General features: G+C 42.6%; 1 protein-coding gene across 2 annotated transcripts in view; it reads right to left on the bottom strand.

Annotated features, from left to right (window-relative positions):
• myo1f (myosin IF) overlaps nt 1-26,094 on the bottom strand; it is a 99,382-nt gene that overhangs the window by 56,274 nt on the left and 17,014 nt on the right. The window contains exons 2-7 of one of the 2 annotated variants that reach the window (XM_060932512.1): nt 22,280-22,411; nt 19,065-19,154; nt 16,291-16,385; nt 1,490-1,577; nt 531-620; nt 301-432 (exon numbers count right to left, since the gene is read on the bottom strand). In XM_060932512.1, coding sequence (XP_060788495.1) covers nt 301-432; nt 531-620; nt 1,490-1,577; nt 16,291-16,385; nt 19,065-19,154; nt 22,280-22,411 — 627 coding nt within the window. The remainder of the gene's footprint in view (nt 1-300; nt 433-530; nt 621-1,489; nt 1,578-16,290; nt 16,386-19,064; nt 19,155-22,279; nt 22,412-26,094) is intronic. The other variant, XM_060932513.1, reaches the window with a different exon arrangement.

Here is a 26,094-nt window from a genome sequence, read left to right as displayed (position 1 = left end):
GTACTGCTCCAGTGACAAGCCATTGTACCCTTAAAGGTACAATAATGTACTTTATTTTCTGAGAGTTGGGTGAAATCAGTTGTTTTCTTTGTAGGAGGTGAGACTTGTGTTGTTTCTCCCACATTCTGTTCCTCCGTTTCTCTCTCATTAGTTAATAACCTTTCTCTGTCTCGACATTTTGCCTTTTTTTGTCCGCTTTATGCACTCAGCACATGACAGGATCATTTTCTCCTTTCCCCCCTTTTCTCTTCTGTTTCTCCTTATGTCTTTCCTTGCTTTATTCCTCTTTCTCATTCTGACCTGGTAGAAAATGTGGAAGTTCCTCTCATTCTCGTTCTGGCTCACGACTCGAGATTTCTCCAGCAGGAAGTTGGAAATTTTACCTCCATCTGGCTCTCCTCCTCGGCTGAACTGAATCTCAAAGTATTTCCCCTGTCAGTCGAGATGAGACCGATCACCACAGAAACACAGTACAGGCAGTGATAAAGTGAAAGGATTTGTCCTGAAAGAGATACTTTTACGAGACTCACAAAGCGGCTGGAGTTGTTGTTCCGGACCGTTTTAGCATTTCCGAAGGCCTCCAGTAGAGGGTTGGACTGCAGGATGATGTCTTTTACATGCTGAGGAACAAACAAACAAATAAACACACACACACTCAAACAAGAGATCACTAATTCTTTCTGAATCTGTTATACAAATATGAAAGCAAAGAAACTACAAACTTCCTGACATGAAGACTTTCTTATGACTGGTACAAAGCACTGACACTGGAGACTCCTTCCATAAAGGTTACATTAGCATTAAATTCAAATCTGTTTATTATTAAACTCAGATTATATGCCAGGGCGGCACGGTGGTGTAGCGGTTAGCGCTGTCGCCTCACAGCAAGAAGGTCCGGGTTCGAGCCCCGTGGCCGGCGAGGGCCTTTCTGTGCGGAGTTTGCATGTTCTCCCCGTGTCCGCGTGGGTTTCCTCCGGGTGCTCCGGTTTCCCCCACAGTCCAAAGACATGCAGGTTAGGTTAACTGGTGACTCTAAATTGACTGTAGGTGTGAATGTGAGTGTGAATGGTTGTCTGTGTCTATGTGTCAGCCCTGTGATGACCTGGCGACTTGTCCAGGGTGTACCCCGCCTTTCGCCCGTAGTCAGCTGGGATAGGCTCCAGCTTGCCTGCGACCCTGTAGAACAGGATAAAGCGGCTAGAGATAATGAGATAAAATTATATGCCACGTCCGCTGTACAATTCCCAATGAACGAGTGGTTACTATAGAAACAACAACGTATTACCCTGTGATTCGTACAGGGGTGTGTAGACTTTTTTAAATCCACTGTACTGTCAGAGCTGCTGTGATAGAAAATTAATCAGCACCTTCTGACTAATCAGAATGCAGAATTTAACAGCGCTATGGTATAAGATTTGGTATAAATTGTCAGAGCTTAACTCAGGATTAAAGAGAGAATCTAAGAATGTTCCAGAAATCAGTTCAGTACCTGAACTTTAGGTCCACCACCTGACACTTTGGAGATGTAGCCCATGATGTACTTAGCAGCCACTGTTTTTCCTGCGCCACTCTCTCCACTACACACACACACACACACACACACACACACACACACACACACACACTCACTAATTAGAACATACTTGGGCATATATCAGTGACACACACATTGATCTTTTTCTCTCTTTCCTCTAAAAACACACCTACAGTACACTGTAATACACCTAACAATCAATCAAATTGATGACATCTTTCCCGTCTCCGATTTTTTATCCCTGATTTTAAATAATTGCAAACATTTAATGCATCCTTATAAGTTTATACAGTATGTATTTGCACCCTGCCTGCTACCTTATTCTACATTATACAGTATTTTATCCACACTGTACATCACCATATAAACAATAACCTATGTAAAATTTATAAAATTGCTTTTTACTACCATTTGTAGCCTATATAGCTGAGTGCAAAAGTTTGCACACCTGTAGGATTAAATGAGGACAATAAATTTGGAAAAGAAAATTTATTTGGCTGCAGTACTCGAGTATGGGCTTGAGACATTTTCTGTATTAAGGAAGTAGTTTTGAGGATGTTTTCCATCTCAGTGACTTAACACAGTGTCGGAAGATTAAATCCTTAATATTCTGTCTTGACTTGATCTTAGCTAGTTTTGAGCTTAGATTCGATGACAGTGTGTTGTTAAAAAAAAAAAAAACCTGGAGTGTGATATAAGCATCTTTCCCTAAATTCAAGAAGCGTCTCAGACCTTATTTTTGTAGTTACTTTGGATATATGTGTATTCATAGCCTATAGTTTTTTTGCTCATATATATTCACATATTTATATACCTTTTTTCATGTATTTGTATATGCTATGTAGTTATATTACAGGCCTCCATTTAAACCAGCCTTAGCTGAATTGGACCACCTGTTTAAATATTGTTGATAAATAAAATAAAAATGTAAAAATGTTAATAGGAAAGAAATCAAAATCTCAGTTACTATCTTTCTGAATGCAATATAAATATTCAGTAATAGTGTTTATACACAGTCTTTACCTTTCTTCCCTGCTGTGTGTCCACTATACGGTATTTTTCACTTCACATCACCAGATGTTACATAAGGCAGATATGGAGACCAAAACAATCACGACAAAACATCTCTTCAGAATAAGTTTGCCTTTTTTTATGATACAGTACACCAACTTGATATCAGTTGGTGATATGATATGATACAAAGATAAGCACTGAAACTTTCACTTCATAATGTCAACGGGAGGCAGGCAGGCCAGTTTAGCACCTGCACTCTTTTACTACACAACTATGCTGTTGTAATGTGCAGAATGTGGCTTGGCAATGTCTTGCTGAAATAAGCAGGGACGTCATCTGGATGGCAGCATACACTGCTCCAAAACCTTTATATGATATCAATGCTCATCTTTGTATCATTGAAATTTCTTATATTTTTATTTAGATAAACTATAAAATATAGGTGCTGGGGCACCAATTTTTGCACTCAACTGGACTTTCTTATACAAGTGTATATGAAAAGCTGCATTTATCCATATATTGAAAAATGTATACACTATATAGCAACATGAAAACATTTTAGATATCTTTTTTTTCCCTTAAAGAATGGAGAGTTGGAGTCAGGTCCCAACAACATGTGGATCTCAAGAGCGTGTAGTTGGTTTTCTTGGCACTGGCTCCATTATATTTGAGTAAAGTCCTGATATGGGCATCATACTGGGTCTTACGACTGATCAAATGGAACCAACAATAGAAAGAAAAGCGCGATAGAAACACCAAATGGTCATATTGTCATATATTTGTTTTGTAAATCACTTTTTAAAAAGTCACACCTTTAAAATGAGTAAAATCACAGTAGAGTATATATCACATGTTCTCTCTCTCACTCATACACACTCATATACACACACACCTTTCTAACACTTTCTTTTTTTTTCTGTTTCTCTTGCCTCGCACCCAAACAGCCCCCCCCCCCCCCCCCCCCCCCCCCGCCCAACATGCACACACTGCAAATATTTATCAGTGTATTGTAAAGCCACAGGATGTGGTAATGGATGTGTATTTAAAAAAATTGTACTTTAATCAAAATGTCTTGCACTGATTCTGACATAAACAGATGCTACACATGCTGAAGGCTGAGCCCAAAGATGAGCCAGCTAGCAGTGAGTTAGCACTTCTGCTAACCAGGGAGGAAATGATGCTCAGTCTTAGTTCCTCACTGTTTCTGAGAAAAACCCAGTCAATGTGGACAAGGTGCTCAGAATATATGAAGTGCTCAGGACATTCGTAATACCGAAAGTTTATGAATAAAACTGAGTCAAATGCAACTTGTGCCAAGTCCCTGGCTAATATACTGTAATCGAGTACAACTTCTAAGACGTGTTATCTCATGTAGGTTTGAGCTAGGAGGCTAATGCTGCCGACATATAATGGAAATCCGTTTCATTTAAAATTTTCTCCCACAGACCACATCCTGTTCTTCAGTGACGTACTAGTAGGGTTTAGGACCTGGTATGGCTTTCTGTAACATTATACAGCAGCCTTCTTGGAATCACTGTATCAAAACTTTTTGGTGTCGTTCGGCCCCGCCCCACAAACATCACTGGCACTTCCACAAATTTTTGTTCCTTCCACTATCTACACATTAAGCTACTATTACAATTTCAATATATATGATGTACAGTGGCGCTTGAAAGTTTGTGAACCCTTTAGAATTTTCTATATTTCTGCATAAATATGACCTAAAACTTCATCAGATTTTCACACAAATCCTAAAAGTAAATAAAGAGAACCCAGTTAAACAAATGTAACAAAAATATTTTACTTGGTCATTTTTTTATTGAGGAAAATTATCCAATATTACATATCTGTGAGTGGCAAAAGTATGTGAAACTCTAGGATTAGCAGTTAATTTGAAGGTGAAATTAGAGTCAGGTGTTTTCAATCAATGGGATGACAATCAGGTGTGAGTGGGCACCCTGTTTTATTTAAAGAACAGGGATCTATCAAAGTCTGATCTTCACAACACATGTTTGTGGAAGTGTATCATGGCACAAACAAAGGAGATTTCTGAGGATCTCAGAAAAAGCGTTGTTGATGCTCATCAGGCTGGAAAAGGTTACAAAACCATCTCTAAAGCGTTTGGACTCCACCAATCCACAGTCAGACAGATTGTGTACAAATGGAGGAAATTCAAGACCATTGTTGCCCTCCCCAGGAGTGATCAACCAACAAAGATCATTCCAAGAGCAAGGCGTGTAATAGTCGGCAAGGTCACAAAGGACCCTGGGGTAACTTCTAAGCAACTGAAGACCTCTCTCACATTGGCTAATGTTAATGTTCACGAGTCCACCATCAGGAGAACACTGAATAACAATGGTGTGCATGGCAGGGTTGCAAGGAGAAAGCCACTGCTCTCCAAAAGAACATTGCTGCTTGTCTGCAGTTTGCTAAAGATCATGTGGACAAGCCAGAAGGCTATTGGAAAAATGTTTTGTGGACGGATGAGACCAAAATAGAACTTTTTGGTTTCAATGAGAAGCGTTATGTTTGGAGAAAGGAAAACACTGCATTCCAGTATAAGAACCTTATCCCATCTGTGAAACATGGTGGTGGTAGTATCATGGTTTGGGCCTGTTTTGCTGCATCTGGGCCAGGACGGCTTGCCATCGTTATGCTTGCTGAATTATACCAGCGAATTCTAAAGGAAAATGTCAGAACATCTCTCCATGAACTGAATCTCAAGAGAAGGTGGGTCATGCAGCAAGACAATGACCCTAAACACACAACTCTTTCTACCAAAGAATGGTTAAAGAAGAATAAAGTTAATGTTTTGGAATGGCCAAGTCAAAGTCCTGACCTTAATCCAATCGAAATGTTGTGGAAGGACCTGAAGCGAGCAGTTCATGTGAGGAAACCCACCAACATCCCAGAGCTGAAGCTGTTCTGTACGGAGGAACGGGCTAAAATTCCTCCAAGCCGGTGTGCAGGACTGATCAACAGTTAACGGAAACATTTAGTTGTAGTTATTGCTGCACAAGGGGGTCACACCAGATACTGAAAGCAAAGGTTCACATACTTTTGCCACTCACAAATATGTAATATTGGATAATTTTCCTCAATAAATAAATGACCAAGTATAATATTTTTGTCTCATTTGTTTAACTGGGTTCTCTTTATCTACTTTTAGGACTTGTGTAAAAATCTAATGATGTTTTAGACCATTTTTATGCAGAAATATAGAAAATTATGAAGGGTTCACAAACTTTCAAGCACCACTGTATATGATGATTTGGGCATGTTTTGCAGGCTGGAGGAGGGGGCTGGAGGGTTGAGACAACCTTCCATGATTTTCTTATCTATGTAGCTCGAGTGCAAAACTAAACAAACAAACTTCACATTCTGACTCATCGACTTCATGTGTGGTAAAGGAAGAAACTTCTATCTGGCCTACTTTTGTAGTTTTAATAGCTGCATCTTCAATCGACAAAATCTCACAAAAAATGTGACCATCCAAACTAAAAGATCATCCAGTATATTTGTAACACTTATTGTACGATCCCATAGAGCAGGCGTACAACTGTGCTTCCACAAAATCTCAACTTTCTTGGTGCATTACGTTTAAACTGGGAACTCAGAATTCCCAAGTGAGACAGCTTTTCCGAGGTCCCAGCTGGAAATTTCAAATGTAATTCCATCTGAAGTTGGATTTCTGACTTGGAAAGTTGAAAGAACCTCACCAAGTCTTCTTCTTCTTCTGGCTGCTTCCATTTGGGGTCACTACAGCAGATCATCCTTCCCAATTTTATGATCCACGTATTTGATTTGACAGTTGTTGTTTTTTTTCCACCAGACGCCCTTCCTGACGCAATCCTCCCCAATCTATCCGGGCTTGGAACCAGTACTAAGTACTCACTGGCTTGTACAACCCCAGTGTCTGGGTATTTTACCTAATCTGCATGTCTTTGAACTAAAGGAAGTATCTCACCAATCCTGAACTCAAAATCCAAGATGGCTGCTCTGCATATCAACATTAAAGCATGAAAGCTAAGTTGTAATATACTATTTATTAGCACTTCTGTCTTATTTGTGTCTCATGCAATCATACACACAGTATTGTCCGACTTCTATCTGTGGACACATTGCTATGGTGTTTGTATGTGCAAAATACTGTGTAATATCCTCTTGTCAACTGTCACAGCTTAAAATGGCTTACAAGCCTAATGACACAACAAAGGTTTCTTGGCGGTGTTCACCTTGTTTTTCTAACTTGTTCTAATGGCACACGGTTAACTCGGGTGTGACATCATTCCCAGCTCTGACTTCCAACTTCTGAGGTAAATGGAACACAGCATTTTTTCTCCAGTGTAAGCAATTTGTATACATTTTAGTCTCTAATATCTATTGCGTATGTTGTAGTTTATGTATTTTTATGTTACATAAAGTGTTTCATATTCAAGCATTCTAGTACTGTACATGATAGGAAGTTATACATGAGTTACTGAGTTTTAAGTTTTGCGGTGAAGGCAAATATGCAGTGTTGAGCCTAGCATTTTCCCCGTACACTATATACAAGCACCAATAAAACCTAGAAATATATATAAATATGAACAGTAAGAACGATCCCTACTATGACAATCACTGAGACCAATAAGCTGATATACATACACAGATCAAAAGTTGCAGGCTATCTGCTGGTATCTCATATAGTGAAGGCTACATCAGGGGGCAGAACCTTTTCTTACAAAGCCGCACAGTTACAGAACAGCCTTCCAAGTAGTGTTCGGGAATCAGACACAGTCTCAGCGTTTAAGTCTAGGCTGAAAACATATCTGTTTAGTCACGCCTTTTGTTAATAGTGTTTATGAGGTAAAGGTGTAGATCTGGAGGGTCCTCAGACATAGAGTGTTTGGTAAACTGGGATGTATGGATGCTGTCAGTCCCCCACTCACTTGCTCACTTGAGTTTGTTGACAGTGTAGTGGCTGGCTGCTTTATGTCCCGGGGCCCCTCATGCCTGTGGTACCTTCTGGCTCTCCCCTTTTAGTTATGCTGTCATAGTTAGTTTTGCCAGAGTCCCTGCTTGCATTCAGCGCAAAATGTATATTGTTCCTACTCATCAGGTGACGTTGGGCATACCTAACAACCTGTGTTCCCCCTGATCCATCCTGGTGCCCTATGTCTGGCTGGAGTCTCATCACATCGCTCCTGTGGAGGACGGCCCCATATGGACAGTTGAAAGTCACACCTGGAGGATCCTCTGGACTCTTACAGTAATGCTTTTATGGCTGAGGACTACAGTTGACTTGCTAACTTTAGGACTGCAGTTGTCATGAACAGTTTTGCACTCAAGTTTCCATCAATGAAGAGTTTATAACATCAACGAAACTGACTTCATGTTAAAATTGTTAAAATTTTTATAATCACGTTGTATGTTATCACCCAAATGAGGATGGGTTCCCTTTTGAGTCTGATTCCTCACGAGGTTTCTTCATCATGTCATCTGAGGGAGTTTTTCCTTGCCACTGTCGCCACAGGCTTGCTCATTGGGGATAGATTAAAGATAAAATTAACTCATGTTTAAAGTCATTAAAATTCTGTAAAGCTGCTTTGAGACAATGTCTATTGCTAAAAGCACTATAAAAATAAACTTGATATACATCACAGCAACAGTGATCCTGAAATGCTTGGTTATAAGGTGGACACTACTCATAAGTTGCAATAAAGACTCACAGCCCTGGCTCCCCATCTAAGGAGGTACATAAACAAAGCTGAAGCCAGGAGAATAAATCAGATGTTCTCCACTTGATCATCAAAGGTGTACTCCCAGTGGCAGGGTAATAACAACATGGTTCCAGATCCACCAAGGCTGGAGACTGAACAATATGGGAGAAGGAAAAAACACACAATGACAGTGCTCAGTGGCTAACAGACCTGAGAGCCAAACACAGCAATCTCCCTGAACAAGACCAGTAACCATCACCATGGCAAACATCCAAGTAAGAGTCTCAAAAATGAAGAACTGGACAGCACCAGGCCCGGATATGGTTCACGGCTACTGGTTAAAGAAGCTAACCTTACGACACAAGCACTTGGCAGGACAAATGAACCAGCTGCTAGTGGATGGGACTCACCCGGAATGGCTGACTGAGGGTTGGACAGTCCTGATCCTGATGAACCCACAGAAGGGAGTAGTCCAATTCAACTACTGCCCAATAATCTGCCTCTGCACAATATGGAAGCTCCTGTCAGGCATCATAGCTGATAAGATGAGTAGACACATGACTCAACACATGAGCGAGGCCCAGAAAGGAATTGGTAGGAAAACCAGAGGAGCAAAACATCAGCTATTGGTAGACAATGCAGTAGCTCAAGACTGCAGAACCAAACATACCAATCTGTGCACTGCCTGGATTGATGACAAGAAAGCCTATGACTTGATGCCCCAAACATGGATCCTGGAATGCTTGAAACTGTATAACATCAACAGGACTCTAAGAACCTTCATCAAGAACTCAGTGAGGCTGTGGAAAACAACTCTAGAGGCCAACTTCAAGCCAAAAATACAGGTCACCATCAAGTGCAGCATATACCAAGGAGATGCCCTGTCCCCGCTGCTGTTCTGCAAAGGACTGAACCCGCTCAGTCAGATCATCACCAGGCATGGCTATGGATACATACTATGAAATGGAACAACCATCAGCCACCTACATGGATGACATCAAGCTGTATGTCAGGTCTGAGCGAGACATCGACTCACTGATCCACACCACCAGGATCTACAGCAGCGACATCAGAATATCATTCGGACTAGATTAGTGTGCACGATGGTAACAAGGAGAGGGAAGGCAGTCAGAATTGAGGGGATGGTGCTACCAGATGGCATAATAGGAGACATAGAAGACAGCTACAAGTACCTTGGAATCCCGCAGGCAAATGGCAACCATGAAGAGGCTGCTAGAAAAGCAGCAACAGCCAAATACCTACAGAGGGTAAGGCAAGTCCTGACAAGTCAGCTGCATGGGAAGAACAAGGTCTGGGCCATCAACACCTATGCCTTGCCAGTCATCAGATACCCTGCTGGCATAATAAGCTGGCTGAAGGAGGAGATAGAGGCCACTGACATCAGGACAAGAAAACTCCTGACAATGCATGGAGGGTATCACCCCAAGTCCAGCACCCTGGGGCTGTATGCTAAGCAGAATGAAGGAGGCTGAGGACTAGTGTGCATCAGAGCTACTATCCAGGATGAAACAACAAAGATCCATGAGTACATCAGAAAGATGGCCCCGAATGGTGAAGTGCTTAGTGAATACCTCAGGCAGCAGAAACCTGAGAAGGAAGTGTAAGAGGAACCATCATGGAAAGACAAACCACTGTACGGGATGTACCACAGGCAGATAGAAGAAGTGGCTGATATTGAAAAATCCTAGCAGTGGCTGGTTAAAGCTAGACTGAAAGACAGCACAGAGGCACTAATCATAGCTGCACAGGAACAGAACCTAAGCACAAGATTGACAGAGGCTGGGGTCTACCACACGAGGCAGGACCCCAGGTGCAGACTGTGCAAAGGTGCCCCCGAGACAATCCAGCACATAACAGCAGGGTGTAAGATGCTAACAGGAAGAGTGTACATGAAATGCCAGAACCAAGTTGCTGGCATAGTGTGCAGAAACATCTGTGCTGAGTATGGACTGGAAGTCCCAAGGTCAAAGTGGGACACCCCTCTGAAGGTGGTTAAGAATGACCAAGCTAAGATCCTGTGGGACTTCCAGATACAGACGGACAAATTGGTAATGGCTAACCAACCGGACATGGTAGTGGTGGGCAAACAGGAGAACAAGGCTGTGGTGATAAATGTGGCAATACCAAGTGACAATAGCATCAGGAAAAAGGAACTTGAGAAGCTCAAGAAGTATCAAGGGCTGAAAGAAGAACTAGAAAAGATGAGGAAACTGAAGATAACAGTGGTTCCTGTGGTGATAGGAGCAGGGCTTAATTTGAGCTGGAGCATGATGGAACAAGATCCGGAACCTCCGTCGTCGGATCCGGCAGCTATTTTCATTTCATTCGGTGTTCCGGCAGCTATTTAAATGGATCAGATCACCTCCGTGACCATAACAAAGGGAAAAAATGGCAAAAAAACAAGAAAGCTTACTAAAATTTTTCAAAGTCCCAGGACAGCCGGATCCTAAACGTTACCCTGCCCTCTACAGACATTTTACACAGGCAGCGCAGGATCCCACCCGTGATGGAGCAACCCGAGAGAGCTACAATGGGCTGGCAAAGCGCCGGTGCATCCTGAACCTGCCGACCACCTGCGAACAATCCCAGTTACATAACAAATCCTTGACTATGTGAAGGGTGTAGGCGGATCGCTGCCCTGAAAAAAAAAACGTTACATGTCAACTCGTTATTACTACTTAAGAAAAGAATTAACCGTGTTACTTGAAAAAGAAAAAATGGTTCACGTCACTTTTTAAAAACCCGTTATTACTTACCCATGACTTGAATCGATTGCACTTATGGCTGCTACTTGAATCCTTGGAATATAGTAAAACTTGAATCCTTAAAATGAATTCTCCAACTTGTTTTGTAAACCCTTTATTTCTTAACTATTACTTGAATTGATTGCACTTATGTTTGCTGGCACTGCTTTTAAACTTGAAATGTGCTTGAAATCCTAGGCTATGCTTTTAAATACCCTACTTAAATCCTTAAAATGAGTCATTTAACTCATGTCTTGTGTGAGCTGATCTCCAATGGTGAAATAAACCGGTTGTGATATGAGTACAGGCTGTTATTTTAGAAGATAAATTTAATATATAATTTAATATATAGCCTAATAAAAAATAATATTTTATAACATATCATGACATATTACTGTCTGTAACTGTTCGTCACTAAAGCGTTTTCTAAGATCATAATGTCTGATATTATTTTTTTTTTTTTTTTTTTTGCCAAGCGGGGCCACTGCCAGGTCGGTCGACACGTGGTAGGTCTATTGTTCAAATGCGTTCTACGGTCTATGGGGCTGCGTTGTGGGTGCAAGTGCCAGGACCGTTTTATTTATTTACTTTCTTTATAATCTCAGTCAGATACACAAGCAAGATTAAGTCTTTACTCTGCTGTGTTTTATTATGGCCATCAATATATTGTAACCTGTGTTTGATTTGTTAATTGTTGATCCAGTTGTTGCCTTAATGCAGGGGTCTGCAATGGCTCGGGAGCCAGATGTGGCTCTTTTGGTGACTGCATCTGGCTCGCAGATTAATCAGCTCACATTGAGATCAAGAAGTACACCTCCATTTAATGAAAAAGTCAGTTAGCTGTCCGCAAAGCAAAGCCTTTTGACAAAGAACGTGACGAAAAGGGAAAAAAGGTGACTGGTAGGCTACCATACATTTCAACAGGAATGGACAGAGGAATTCGCCTTTGTGGGGTGAGAGGGTTCTGCGTTGTGTCCAATAGGCCTATACAATGACAAGATTGCATTGATGAAACAATGAAATAAAGCGGCACTTCGAAACACACCAAGCTACGTTTGCGTCAAAATATTCAGCGGGGGACAGGATGGCATGTCAAGAGCCTCTTCATTATGAAAAAGAATATATTACACTCAAATTGTTGGTCATACGTAAAAATGCATTTTAGTTGTATTCAGTGTCACTTTTTATATATGGCTCTCACGAAAATGTATTTGAAAATATTTGGTGTTCCGGGACCTCCCATCTCGTCTCGTCTCGTCTCATCTCGTCTCGTCTCGTCTTCTTCCGCTTATCCGGGACCGGGTCGCGGAGGCAGCAGTCTAAGCATGGAAGCCCAAACTTCCCTTTCCCCAGACACCTCGGCCAGCTCCTCGGGAAGAACACCGAGGCGTTCCCAGGCCAGCCGAGAGACATAGTCCCTCCAGCGTGTCCTGGGTCTTCCCCGGGGCCTCCTCCCGGGGGGGACATGCCTGGAACACCTCCCCCGGGAGGCATCCAGGAGGCATCCGAAAAAGATGCCCGAGCCACCTCAGCTGGTTCCTCTCGATGTGGAGGAGCAGCGGCTCTACTCCGAGCTCCTCCCGAGTGACTGTGCTTCTCACCCTATCTCTAAGGGAGCGCCCAGCCACCCTGCGAAGGAAACTCATTTCAGCCGCTTGTATCCGCGATCTTGTTCTTTCTGTCATTACCCAAAGCTCATGACCATAGGTGAGAGTCGGAACGTAGATCGACCGGTAAATTGAGAGCTTCGCCTTTTGGCTCAGCTCCTTCTTCGCCACGACGGACCGGTAAAGCGACCGCATCACTGCGGAGGCTGCACCGATCCGCCTGTCGATCTCACGCTCCATCCTTCCCTCACTCGTGAACAAGATCCTGAGATACTTAAACTCCTCCACTTGAGGCAGGACTTCTCCACCAACCTGGAGAGGGCAAGCCACCCTTTTCCGGTCGAGAACCATGGCCTCGGACTTGGAGGTGCTGATTCTCATCCCAGCCGCTTCACACTCGACTGCAAACCGCCCCAGTGCATGCTGAAGGTCCTGGTTTGAAGAAGCCAACAGGACAACATCATCCGCAAAAAGCAGAGATGAAATCCTGTGGTTCCCAAACAGGATTCCTTCCGGCCCCTGGCTGCACCTAGAAATTCTGTCCATAAAAATTATGAACAGAACCGGTGACAAAGGGCAGCCCTGCCGGAGTCTAACATGCACTGGGAACAGGTCTGACTTACTGCCGGCAATGCGAACCAGACTCCTGCTCCGTTCGTACAGGGACCGGACAGCCCTTAGCAAAGAGCCCCGAACCCCATACTCCCGAAGCACCCCCCACAGAATACCACGGGGGACACAGTCGAATGCCTTCTCCAGATCCACAAAGCACATGTGGACTGGTTGGGCAAACTCCCATGAACCCTCGAGCACCCTATATACCTATAGAGCTGGTCCAGTGTTCCACGACCAGGACGAAAACCGCATTGTTCCTCCTGGATCCGAGGTTCGACTATTGGTCGCATTCTCCTCTCCAGTACCCTGGAGTAAACTTTCCCTGGGAGGCTGAGAAGTGTGATTCCCCTATAATTGGAGCACACTCTCCGGTCCCCTTTCTTAAAAAGAGGGACCACCACCCCAGTCTGCCACTCCAGAGGCATTGTCCCCGACCGCCACGCGATGTTGCAGAGGCATGTCAACCAAGACAGCCCCACAACATCCAGAGACTTGAGATACTCAGGGCGGATCTCATCCACCCCCGGTCCCTTGCCACCGAGGAGCTTGCAAACCACCTCAGTGACTTCAGCTTGGGTAATGGACGAGTCCACCTCTGAGTCATCAGCCTCAGTCTCCTCAGTGGAAGACATGACGGTGGGATTGAGGAGATCCTCAAAGTATTCCTTCCACTGCCCGACAATGTCCCCAGTCGAGGTCAACAGCTCCCCACCCGCACTGTAAACAGTGTTGGCAGAGTACTGCTTCCCCCTCCTGAGGTGCCAGACGGTTTGCCAGAATTTCTTCGAGGCCGACCGATAGTCCTTCTCCATGGCCTCCCCGAACTCCTCCCAGTTCCGAGTTTTTGCCTCCGCAACTGCCCGAGCTGCAGCACGCCTGGCCTGCCGATACCCGTCGGCTGCCTCAGGAGTCCCGGAGGTCAACATGGCCCGATAGGACTCCTTCTTCAGCTTGACGGCATCCCTTACTTCCGGTGTCCACCACCGGGTTCGGGGATTGCCGCCACGACAGGCACCGGAGACCTTGCGGCCACAGCTCCGAACAGCTGCGTCCACAATGGAGGTAGAGAACATGGTCCACTCAGACTCAATGTCCCCTGCCTCCCTCGGAAGCTGGGAAAAGCTCTCCCGGAGGTGGGAGTTAAAGACCTCCCCAACAGATTGCTCGGCCAGACGTTCCCAGCAGACCCTCACCATACGTTTGGGCCTGCCAGGTCTGTCCAGCTTCCTCCTCCGCCAGTGGATCCAACTCACCACCAGGTGGTGATCAGTTGACAGCTCAGCCCCTCTCTTCACCCGAGTGTCCAAGACATAGGGCCGGAGATCAGATGAAACGACTACAAAGTCGATCATCGACCTCCGACCTAAGGTGTCCTGGTGCCACGTGCACTTATGGACACCCCTATGCTCGAACATGGTGTTCATTATGGACAAACCGTGACTTGCACAGAAGTCCAATAACAAAACACCACTCGGGTTCAGATCGGGGAGGCCGTTCCTCCCAAGCACGCCCCTCCAGGTGTCACTGTCGTCGCCCACGTGAGCATTGAAGTCCCCCAGTAGCACAATGGAGTCCCCAGTCTGAGCACCCCTCAGTACCTCTCCCAGGGACTCCAAGAAGGCCGGATACTCTATACTGCTATTTGGCCCGTAGGCACAAACAACAGCAAGAGCCCTCTCCCCAATCCGAAGGCACAGAGAGGCGACCCTCTCGTTCACTGGGGTAAACTCCAACACATGGCGGCTGAGCTGGGGAGCTATAAGCAAGCCCACACCAGCCCGCCGCCGCTCACCACGGGCAACTCCAGAGAAGTGGAAAGTCCAGCCCCTCTCGAGGAGCTGGGTTCCAGAGCCCAAGCTGTGCGTGGAGGTGAGCCCGACTATCTCTAGCCGGTACCTCTCAACCTCCCACACAAGCTCAGGCTCTTTCCCCCCCAGCGAAGTGACATTCCATGTCCCAACATGTCTGGGACCTCCCACTTCACAAATTAAGCACTGGATAGGAGCCTTCGGTACAGTGACCCCCAAGCTGGGAGAGTGACTCCAACAGATCCCAGGAACAACATCTGAGATCTCTGTCCAGAAAAGTGCAGTCCTAGGAACAGCTAAGATACTGTGCAGGACCCTCAAACTCTCAGACTTTTGGTAGAGGACCCAAGCTTGAGGGGAAAAAAGACTGCCCAAAGGAGGGGTGAGTGGGGAATTTTATATATGGTATATCAAAGCCAAAGTCCCTCCCATGTTGCCAGTCTCCTGTCCCAGTACTAATAAGGCCCTTAAGGTCCATTGGACGATGCCATCTCCATTTCTATAACTCTCAGCCTCTCGTCTATTATACAGCTAGCTAAATCAGGCTAGAATGCTGGCTAAAACAGAAAGGTGTCAGCATTAACTTTTTCAGCAGTTTGTACTACAGTAGCTCTTCTGTGGGATTGGACCATATGGGCTAGCCTTCGTGCCCCATGCAAATCAGTGAGCCTTCGACACCCATGATCCTGTCGCCGGTTCACTGGTTATCCTTCCTTGGGCCACTTTTGGTAGGTACTAACCACTGCATACTAGGAACACCCCACAAGATGTGCCATTTTGGAGATGCTCAGACCCGGTCATCTCATCATCGCAATTTGGTCCTTGTCAGAGTCACTCAGATCCTTACACTTGCCCATTTGTCCTGCTTTCATCAACTTCGAGAACTGACTGTTCTCTTGCTGCCTAATATATCCCACCTCTTAACAGGTGGCACTGTAATGAGATAATCAATGTTATTCATGTCACCTGTCAATGGTTTTTATTTTATTGCTGATTGGTGTAAATATATATACATAACACACAGTACATCAGTACACAGTACACAGTACATCAGGAAGCCGCTAACTCACACGTGTGACACGTTTCTTCTTCAGCCAATAGCCTTCATCACAGTCTGTACAGCCCTAAAACTGTACCGCCAGACTCCATAAAGCTCTAATGTGTCATAAACACAGTCTTTACGCTGAATAATGCACTGAATAAGGTGTTGTGATGTTATTAGGCATGCAGCTTTGTTTCATTCACCTGATGATCACACACTGGTTCTCGCTGTCGATCATCATGTTCCTGTACATGTTGTCTGTTAAGGCGTAGATGTGAGGTGGGTTTTCATACTGGGCCTAGAGAGAGAGAGAGAGAGAGAGAGAGAGTGAAAGAGATAGACAGGAAGAGAGAGAGAGAGTACAAGACATGATGAAAGGATGACCGAGTGAAAAAGGAAGTCAAGAAGAGAGAGACCGGAAGAGAAAGAGAAATGGAAAGCAAGATAGACGGAGAGGCAAGAAGAGAAAAAAGAGAGGGGGAAGAAAGGAAGATGGGAAAAGAGAAAGAGAGGAAAAAGACACAAAGTGAGAGATACACAAAGAAGAGAGAGAGAGAGAGAGAGAGAAACCAAGGAGGAAGATAAAGAGGAAGTAATCATGAGAACATTTGGAGGATGGTGAGAGAGTCACAGTGTAATACACTGAACTACACACACTGAATATAAAATATATATTAAATATGATTTATACTTTAATAGGGTGGCACGGTGGTGTAGTAGTTACCGGTAGCACTGTTGCCTTACAGCAAGAAGGTCCGGGTTCTAGCCCAGTGGCCAATGGGGGCCTTTCTGTGTGGAGTTTGCATGTTCTCCCCGTGTCTGTGTGGGTTTCCTCCGGGTGCTCCGGTTTCCCCCACAGTCCAAAGACATGCAGGTTAGGTTCTAAATTGACCGTATGCGTGAATGCGAGTGTGAATGGTTGTTTGTCTCGATGTGTCAGCCCTGTGATAACCTGGCGACTTGTCCAGGGTGTACCCCGCCTCTCACGCATAGTCAACTGGGATAGGCTCCAGCTTGCCTGCGACACTGTAGAACAGGATAAGTGGCTACAGATAATGGATTATACTTTAATAATTACACACATATTAGGGCAGCGGTGGTTTTTAAAGAAACTCTAATCACTAAAGGCTAAGAGAGATTCCCTTTACAAGTTAAAGCAACAGTTAACAGTTAATCCAGAATAACACACCACCCTCTTTATGCCACATGGACATGTAAAGAGAAAACATGACAGCTCATAGCCAAACATTGGCTAACGTCTTGCTGACTTGTTGTCCAGGTTGCAAAAAAAGTGATGAGGAATCGCTCGTTTGTAGGTATGTAATGACTTATTGTGTGAGGAAAAAATCACAATACAAATTTATGATCAATGGAATCAATGAAATAAGTAATGAATCATGATTATTATCAGGCTGCGTAATCTAAGTTTTTTTCCGAGCTGTAATTGTGTTGTTTTGACAGCAGAGGGTGCAATGACGTATATGTCTATGTGACTTCACCGTAGCAGAAAGTAACACAGCTCTAATGCTGCAAAAACACATAAAAACATCTAAAATGAAAAGAGCTGTTGTGTGATTGTGTACAAATAGATTTAACAAGAAATCAGAGCTCTCTTTTTACAGACTGCTGAAAGATATAGAAAAGAATGAAGCAAATGGAGGAAGTACAAAGGTTCATAAATGTTTATTAGGAAAAGGAATATTTGTTATTAATGTTTTTCATTTTTAATAAAATTTACATTTTAGTTAATAGGCTATTATATTTTACTCCAACCTTTACAAACGTGTCTAAGTAATTACTTTTGGTTATTACGAAGATAAGATAATACTTTATTTATCCCCAAGGGGAAATTCAAATATCCATCAGCTCATTTAAAAATAAAATAAACAAATAAAAATAATTTCCACCAGTCATAACCATAAAAAGGCTAAAATAAATAGAACAATTAAATAACAATAAAAATAAGGATAATAAATAGGATAAAAACATAATAAATAAATAGATAAATAAATAAAAACTTGAACCAAAAAATGAACCAAAAGTTTTTTTTTTTTTAATTTAACAAAAGAAATATTTAAGTTGATAAACAATTGGGAAATACAGGGTTGCACATACAGTACTGTGCAAAAGTCCTGGCACCCTATTTTTTTCATACAAACTTTGTTATAGGTTTCTATTTTATGATTTCTACATTATCGAGTCAAAACATTACAAAAACATTTTAGACTTCCAAACATTTGTTTTCCAGCACAAAATTAAACATTACAGAAAAAAAGTTTGTATCTGAGCAGCATATTACATAAGAGAGCACTTTTCAGATTAAAAAAGAAAATGCAACGAAGGCTACTGGGTTTTGGTGCAAAATGAAGACGTGAGTGTGACAGTCAAAGTGTCCAGAAGAACTGTGGCTGGTTCTGCAAGACGTTCAGTAAAACTTACACCTCACTACTATTATAGACTACTATTATTTTTTTTAAAGCAAAGGGTTGTTTCACACCAAATATTGACTTTGCTTCATTTATAATGGCTTACTGCTTACTGTTTACAGTATTTTTAATGTTGAAACATTTAATTTCATTGTTTTTAAGCCATTTTGGTCAACGTAATTTCTTTATATGTACCTAAGCCTTTAACACAGTACCAATAGATGTATATTTGTCAATAAAACGTTCTTAATTAAATTTTTTTTCAAAAATTATCATGGGAAAATTTAATCGTGAATGGGTGAATTATTACATGCTTAATCATAGGCATCTTATCTAGCAAACTAGCTTGCCATAATATTAAATTACACTAACTACCATGTTTTGTTAGCCGAATCAATTAGGTTTCTTGTCTACCGAAACATAAGACTGGGCAATACACCAAACTTTCCGTTCCCCATTGGGTTAGCTAATAAATTTATCATTGTTCCGCAGCTCTGTATGCAAAGACGGATATAAAGTGGTCATGTGATCAGTGTTTGTGATTGACTTACAGCTCCTTGATAAAGCTCGATCTCTCGATCTGTGAAATACGGCATCTGTTTAAAAGGATTCACTGAAATCAAGACAGATCCAATGTAGGTCTATAGATTAGAGTTAAGGACATACATCATACATTTCATTTGAGTTGCTTTGGATTAAAACTCAACTCAGCTTCAGTACAGTGTCAAGAAAGATTTTTTTGTTGGTGGTCATTAGTGTAGCAAAACACTGTTGTCTGATGTGTGTGTGAAAAAACAAAGAAGTGTGTTGGAAAGGGTAAAGAGGAACAACTCAGTCCAACTGATCTGTATGCTGTGTGAACGAGGATTATACTGTACAATGCATGGGTTACACACGACAACGCAAAACCAAACCTATGAAATTTCATAATAAGCCACTAATCAGCTACAATATGCCAACAGGAACAACCAGATAACCAGGGAAATTCATAAAAATAAGGCGTAACACTGTCTTTTATTTTTATATATATATATATATATATATATATATATATATATATATATATATATATATATATATATATATATATATATAACTGAATGTATTAGTTTGAATAAATATAAAAGTTAAAAAGTTAGTCTCTTGTTGTGATGGTTGGTTGACTTTGATCACTTCCTCTAGTTAATGTTCAGCTCCTAAGAGGAAGTGAAAATTTGAGGTGTGAGTTTAGATGTTCAGACATGCTAACATGACTAAGAAGTACTAGCAACCACATTTTGCAGTGTCTCATCTCATCTCATTATCTCTAGCCACTTTATCCTGTTCTACAGGGTCGCAGGCAAGCTGGAGCCTATCCCAGCTGACTACGGGCGAAAGGCGGGGTACACCCTGGACAAGTCGCCAGGTCATCACAGGGCTGACACATAGACACAGACAACCATTCACACTCACATTCACACCTACGGTCAATTTAGAGTCACCAGTTAACCTAACCTGCATGTCTTTGGACTGTGGGGGAAACCGGAGCACCCGGAGGAAACCCACGCGGACACAGGGAGAACATGCAAACTCCGCACAGAAAGGCCCTCGCCGGCCACGGGGCTCGAACCCGGACCTTCTTGCTGTGAGGCGACAGTGCTAACCACTACACCACCGTGCCGCCCCCATTCTGCAGTGTTTATTTATTTATTTATTTATTATAAAGCATAAGTTTAGCAAGTTTGAGCCCAGTGGCCGGCGAGGGCCTTTCTGTGCGGAGTCTGCATGTTCTCCCCGTGTCCGCGTGGGATTCCTCCGGGTGCTCCGGTTTCCCCCACAGTCCAAAGACATGCAGGTTAGGTTAACTAACCTCAGTTTTCAACCAATCATCACTAAATTTCACATGAAGAATACCTCTGGGCTGAATTACGTTGCTATGACTTTTGGTGCTGATCTGGATCATCACACCAGAATGAGCCATGAAAATAGGCTTCTTTCAGTCACTTACAACTGCCAATTTTGATGATTTTTTTTCAATCAGTTTTTTTTTTATTTTGTTCAGGGCGACAGGGCGCAACTTTTCCTTGACCTTCAATGGACAAAGGTCAGCTAGCACAAATTACTGTGACTTTAGTCACAGTCTCTATCTAGTTTTTATATTCTTATTTTTTATTTCGTCATCCTTCCATCCTAATTCTAATCTGTGCTACTTCTCGGTTAATATTTTTCTCCTTAAATATAGGGTATGTAATTTTTTAGACGCTTTTTTTTTGTTATATTTCTTGAAATTCTCTTTACATCCTGACAGCAAGGAATAAATCAAATGTTCTGACATTAAAAAGAAAAAAAATCAGTCATCTGTGGTAGTCACAGGGCTGTAAAAATCCCATCAGATCATGTCATTCGGTCTTAATGAAATGACTAGATGGCCTACCTACACGCTTTCTGGCCACACACTCTTTAAGTCTTCTCACAATAACCATGTTTGTTGTTTACAATCATTATGATAATGTTAGGTGTTTTCTTACACGTGAATAAGACATGAGGTAGGATACAACAAAGACACTCTACGCTCCATGCCTGATCCCACCACCCCCTTGTGCAATGCTCTCTCTTGGACTTGTATACCTGCAGTAATCAGGTAGTTCATGTGTTTTGGAGGAGTGGCTTTGGAGGGATGGCTGAAGGGAAGGGTTGGGATTTTTCAATTGGACAGTTTCAAAATCTTGCTGGTTTCTCCAAAATTACCTCCCCTGCCTTTAATGCATTCATTCTAATAATGTTATCATTTCTATAGTAAGGCGGCACGGTGGTGTAGTGGTTAGCGCTGTCGCCTCACAGCAAGAAGGTCCGGGTTCGAGCCCCGTGGCTGGCGAGGGCCTTTCTGTGTGGAGTTTGCATGTTCCCCTCGTGTCCGTGTGGGTTTCCTCCGGGTGCTCCGGTTTCCCCCACAGTCCAAAGACATGCAGGTTAGGTTAACTGGTGACTCTAAATTGACCGTAGGTGTGAATGTGATTGTGAATGGTTGTCTGTGTCTATGTGTCAGCCCTGTGATGACCTGGCGACTTGTCCAGGGTGTACCCCGCCTTTCGCCCGTAGTCAGCTGGGATAGGCTCCAGCTTGCCTGCGACCCTGTAGAACAGGATAAAGTGGCTAGAGATAATGAGATGAGATGAGATGAGATTTCTATAGTAAGAACTTACACAGCAATTTGTATGGCAGGCAAATGCGTAACATAATTTAATCCTAATAATAAATGGATTATAAAACATTTTCTGTAATGGGATGTTTATTTAACAGCACTTTGTAACAGCGAGTAGGTTTTCCACCATGGTAAAGTCTTCAGGACAGATTTTGCTGTTCCTCGTTAACATGGCAGGCTTTATTTGCTTGCTTGCTTGTTTGTTTGTTTCTTCAAGAAAGACTCCCAGTGGTTCCTGATGTTGGATGGTTCCAACATTAGTATGTTGTTGTATTTAGTATTTGTGACTTTCTGTGTAAATATTTGAGCTTTTGTTGCAAACTGTATCTATGAACGCTAGTCTCAAATGAGTATGCGTTCTCTGAGAAGATTGATATATTCATGGCCGGCCTCTATTTCAATCACTTCCTCTAGTCTCTTTCAAGGAAGTGAAAATTTGCTGTATGAGATTAGTAAGAAATGCTAGCATGACTAACAACCACAGTAATAACGATCAGTGAATCAGTAAAAGGGGTACAACTATTCGCACTCAACTAAAAGGATGTAATGCCAGTTAATGAAGGTGGGCTTGAAGTGAAAGGATACAAAGATGTAGTCGTCCATGTATCTCTTCTTGAGGTTCTCGACGATGGCGTCCTCGGTGATCTTGGAGAGCAGCACCATGTCGTCCACTCCGCTCTGTTTGACATTCTGACTCTGCCAGTGATATTTGCTGGCCTGCAGGAGAAACTCATAATCACATACTGATTTCTAACCTGTGTCTGCTTTCACTCTCATCACTGTCAAAGTTTACTTGGAGTGAGGAGGTACAACGTTTGCAAAAGTATTCACTCCCTCTTGAAGTGGAACAGCCTGAAACTGAAATGGACTTCACTGGGATTATGAATAAAATATCAACACAAAATAATGCATATTATTCTATCCACATTCACTGGATATGAGCAATCGCGCGCTCTGATTGGCTACTCTACTACTAGGTTATCAGCTCATATACCGTGAGTAGAGAAAAACAAAATAGCGGAGCGTGTCGCTGAACCAACCAAGAACGAAATAAAAACTCTACTCGAAAACAAAACACCAAAAATCATCAAGTATTTAAAAGAAACAGAAATAGCTAAAAAAAAGTCCCTCCCCCCCAGTATTTCCTATTACACACTCCAGCCCAGTCAGTGGCAGTAATGCACCTTTAAGTTGGGTTGCCAAATGCCAAAAAACCCTAAAGAAGAAGAAAATCCCAAAAATACAAAAAAGCAACAAAATATGGAATAAAAATATTTGATGGTAAAACCATATCTTTTTTTATTTTTCAAGAATTATTATTGCATTTTTCACAAACTGCTCCTGTGATTTCGCCAGTTTGTTTACATTCTAAGCAGAAATGATTTTGTCAGACGTTTTGTATAAAGTTTTTTTATATATCAAATTTGCAAAAAATTAAACTAAAAATGCTCAGTTTCTGGGCGGCATGGTGGTGTAGTGGTTAGCGTTGTCGCCTCACAGCAAGAAGGTCCTGGGTTCGAGCCCCGGGGCCGGCGAGGGCCTTTCTGTGTGGAGTTTGCATGTTCTCCCCGTGTCCGCGTGGGTTTCCTCCGGGTGCTCCGGTTTCCTCCACAGTCCAAAGACATGCAGGTTAGGTTAACTGGTGACTCTAAATTGAGCGTAGGTGTGAATGTGAGTGTGAATGGTTGTCTGTGTCTATGTGTCAGCCCTGTGATGACCTGGCGACTTGTCCAGGGTGTACCCCGCCTTTCGCCCGTAGTCAGCTGGGATAGGCTCCAGCTTGCCTGTGACCCTGTAGAACAGGATAAAGCGGCTACAGATAATGAGATGAGATGCTCAGTTTCTCAAAATCCAGTGAATGTGGATAGAATAATATGCATTATTATTACATAGATTATAGCCAACTCGGTGCTATGCGCCTTGTCAGCTATCAGCTCACGTTCGACTCGATTTTGTGGAATAACTGTTAAATATCAACCTGTGTAGAAAAAACGAATATAGTTTGTAAAATTATTGACAAATAATGGACATGAAAGTTGTGACTGCAATAACATAAGCATTCACCCTTTCCTGTGAAACACTAAATTAATTCTGGTGCAACTGTTTTGCCATCACAAGTCACATAATTAGGTTAATAGAGTCGAGTTGTGTGCAATGAAAGTGTCATGTGACCTCAATTTAAATACAGCTGTTTGCGTGTTCCACATTTTGAACATCACACAGACGTGAAACAAGTAGAACTCTATGTCAGTGTTATGGATGGTTGTGTCTCCACCTGCCAACACGTCTAGTCCTTCTGGGTAGCAGTTTGTCCACCTCAAATACCCAAACATTCTGCATCAAAGAGGAAGGAAGGAAACCTATTTCATACACTGTGTTCTTGTTGTTTGATAGATTCATTGAAAAATCTAATTAGTATATCTGTTGGTTACCATGAGTTGGCCTAGTGGTTAGCGTGTCTGCCTCTCAACCGGGAGATCGTGAGTTCTACTTGTGGTCGGGTCATACCAAAGGCCATCATAAAAATGGTGCCCACTGACATCTGGCAAGGCACGCTGCAATACAGATGTGAATAGGGAGTCAAACTCTCACAGTTACCAGAGGACTAGCCCCCCACTGTAACCCTAGCTACATAATAGGCGACAGGCTGTGGGCTATAGAAACATAGATTGGCACCGCACCCATGCACCTCAAAGAGCTGGGTAGTACTGGGACAAGAAACTGCCTGGGAAGACCAGATCCTGGTGTGGGAGGGACTTTGACATTGACTTGACTTGATATTTACTGGTTATCGTCATAATTCCATATAAATCCTACAAACAGAACCAGCAGTTCTGGAGTGATCGTGTTAATGAGAATCTTGGATCAATTCACAGATAGATGGATGGACCATTGTCAGAAATTGGGTTCTTGAGTTCCTGAATGTATTTGTGTAAGTAACATGCCTGTGAGTCAAACCAGGAGGAAGCTATTGATGAAAAATGTTCAAATATTTGATCTTGCTGTGAGATTGAGTCTGTTTAGATTAATTCCAAAATCTAATTAGTTCATCTGCTGGTTATAATGATAATTTCATACAAATCCTATAAACATTAAAACACTCATTGTGGAGATATTTTGCTAATGAGAATCTCTGATGCCTCTACTAGCTGATTTTGGAAATTTTGTGTAGATTCATGGTATATAATCCCAGTTAAGTTCCGTTCAAGGTTGTAACACTACAAAATGGTGAAAGTCTGATGACGGGGGCGGGGTTTGGGGAATACGTATGAATATTTATGCACAACACTGTACATAGACCAAAAGAGTCAGAAGGAGATTTATTGATTAATCACTGTAACTAATACTAAAGACTGGAATCACAGCAACTGGGCCATTGTTGATGGCATGAACAAAGCCCTTAACGCCAACCGGCTCAGCTCTGTTATTGGACTGGATTGGATTTATTCATCTTTGGCAATTGGACTTGTGTCAAGTCAAGTCAAAGTCCATTCCACGACAGGACCTGGTCTTCCCAGGCAGTCTCCTGTCCCAGGACTAAGTGGTCTTTTGAGGCACATTGGGTGGCGCCAATCTCCATTTCCATAGTCCTCGACCTCTCGGCTATTATATTGCTAGGGTTACAGTGGGGGACCTGTCCTCTGGTAACCATGAGAGTTTGACTCCCTACTCACATCTATATTGCAGTGTGCCTTGCCAGATAGCAGTAGGTACCATTTTTATGATGGTCTTTGGTATGACCGGATTGCAAGTAGAACTCACGATCTCCTGGTCGAGAGGCAGACACACCAACCACTAGGCCAACTCGTAGTATTGGACCGGTGTACCTAACTGTAAAGGAAATATAGAGATGTGTGTCAGAAAACCTAGCTAGCTAATCTTGAAAAGTTTCATCCAGTTGGTTGATTACTAATCTTAAAAAAGTTCTTATTATACACAACAAGGTCACATGCACCATCTGGCGGTGGCCAGAGATGCCAAGCGTTAGACGTGATCAAGATGTCAGCTAAGAAAGACATCAAAACGTCATAAGTAAGTGAAAATTTCTTCAGTTGTGTATAATAAGAACTTTTTTAAGATTAACCTAGCTAGCTAGTTACACTTATTGGTGCTAAATACAAAGGTTACTGAGCCCAGCATTGCTGTGATGACACTCTGAAGAGCGCATGGATTTTTTTTTCTGACACGAGATCAGAACATAAGCGCAAAAAAAAAAAAGTGAGTTTCATGGACAACCTGTGAGACGTAACAGGTATGGTCGACTTTCCGATTTGTAAAAATGACCTACTGTGTCCATTAGTTCACCATCGTGGTTGACTCTTTAGTTAAAGTTACACCTTTTCCTGTCACTGGAGACTCCTTCCATTGATGTTAAATAATATTCTCTTTACCGAAAATCT

This window comes from Neoarius graeffei, chromosome 10, assembly GCF_027579695.1.
Source record: "Neoarius graeffei isolate fNeoGra1 chromosome 10, fNeoGra1.pri, whole genome shotgun sequence".
Classification (NCBI taxonomy): Eukaryota; Metazoa; Chordata; class Actinopteri; order Siluriformes; family Ariidae; genus Neoarius; species Neoarius graeffei.
The sequence above is the reverse complement of the archived record's forward strand: the minus strand, read 5'-3'. Positions and strand labels throughout refer to the sequence as shown.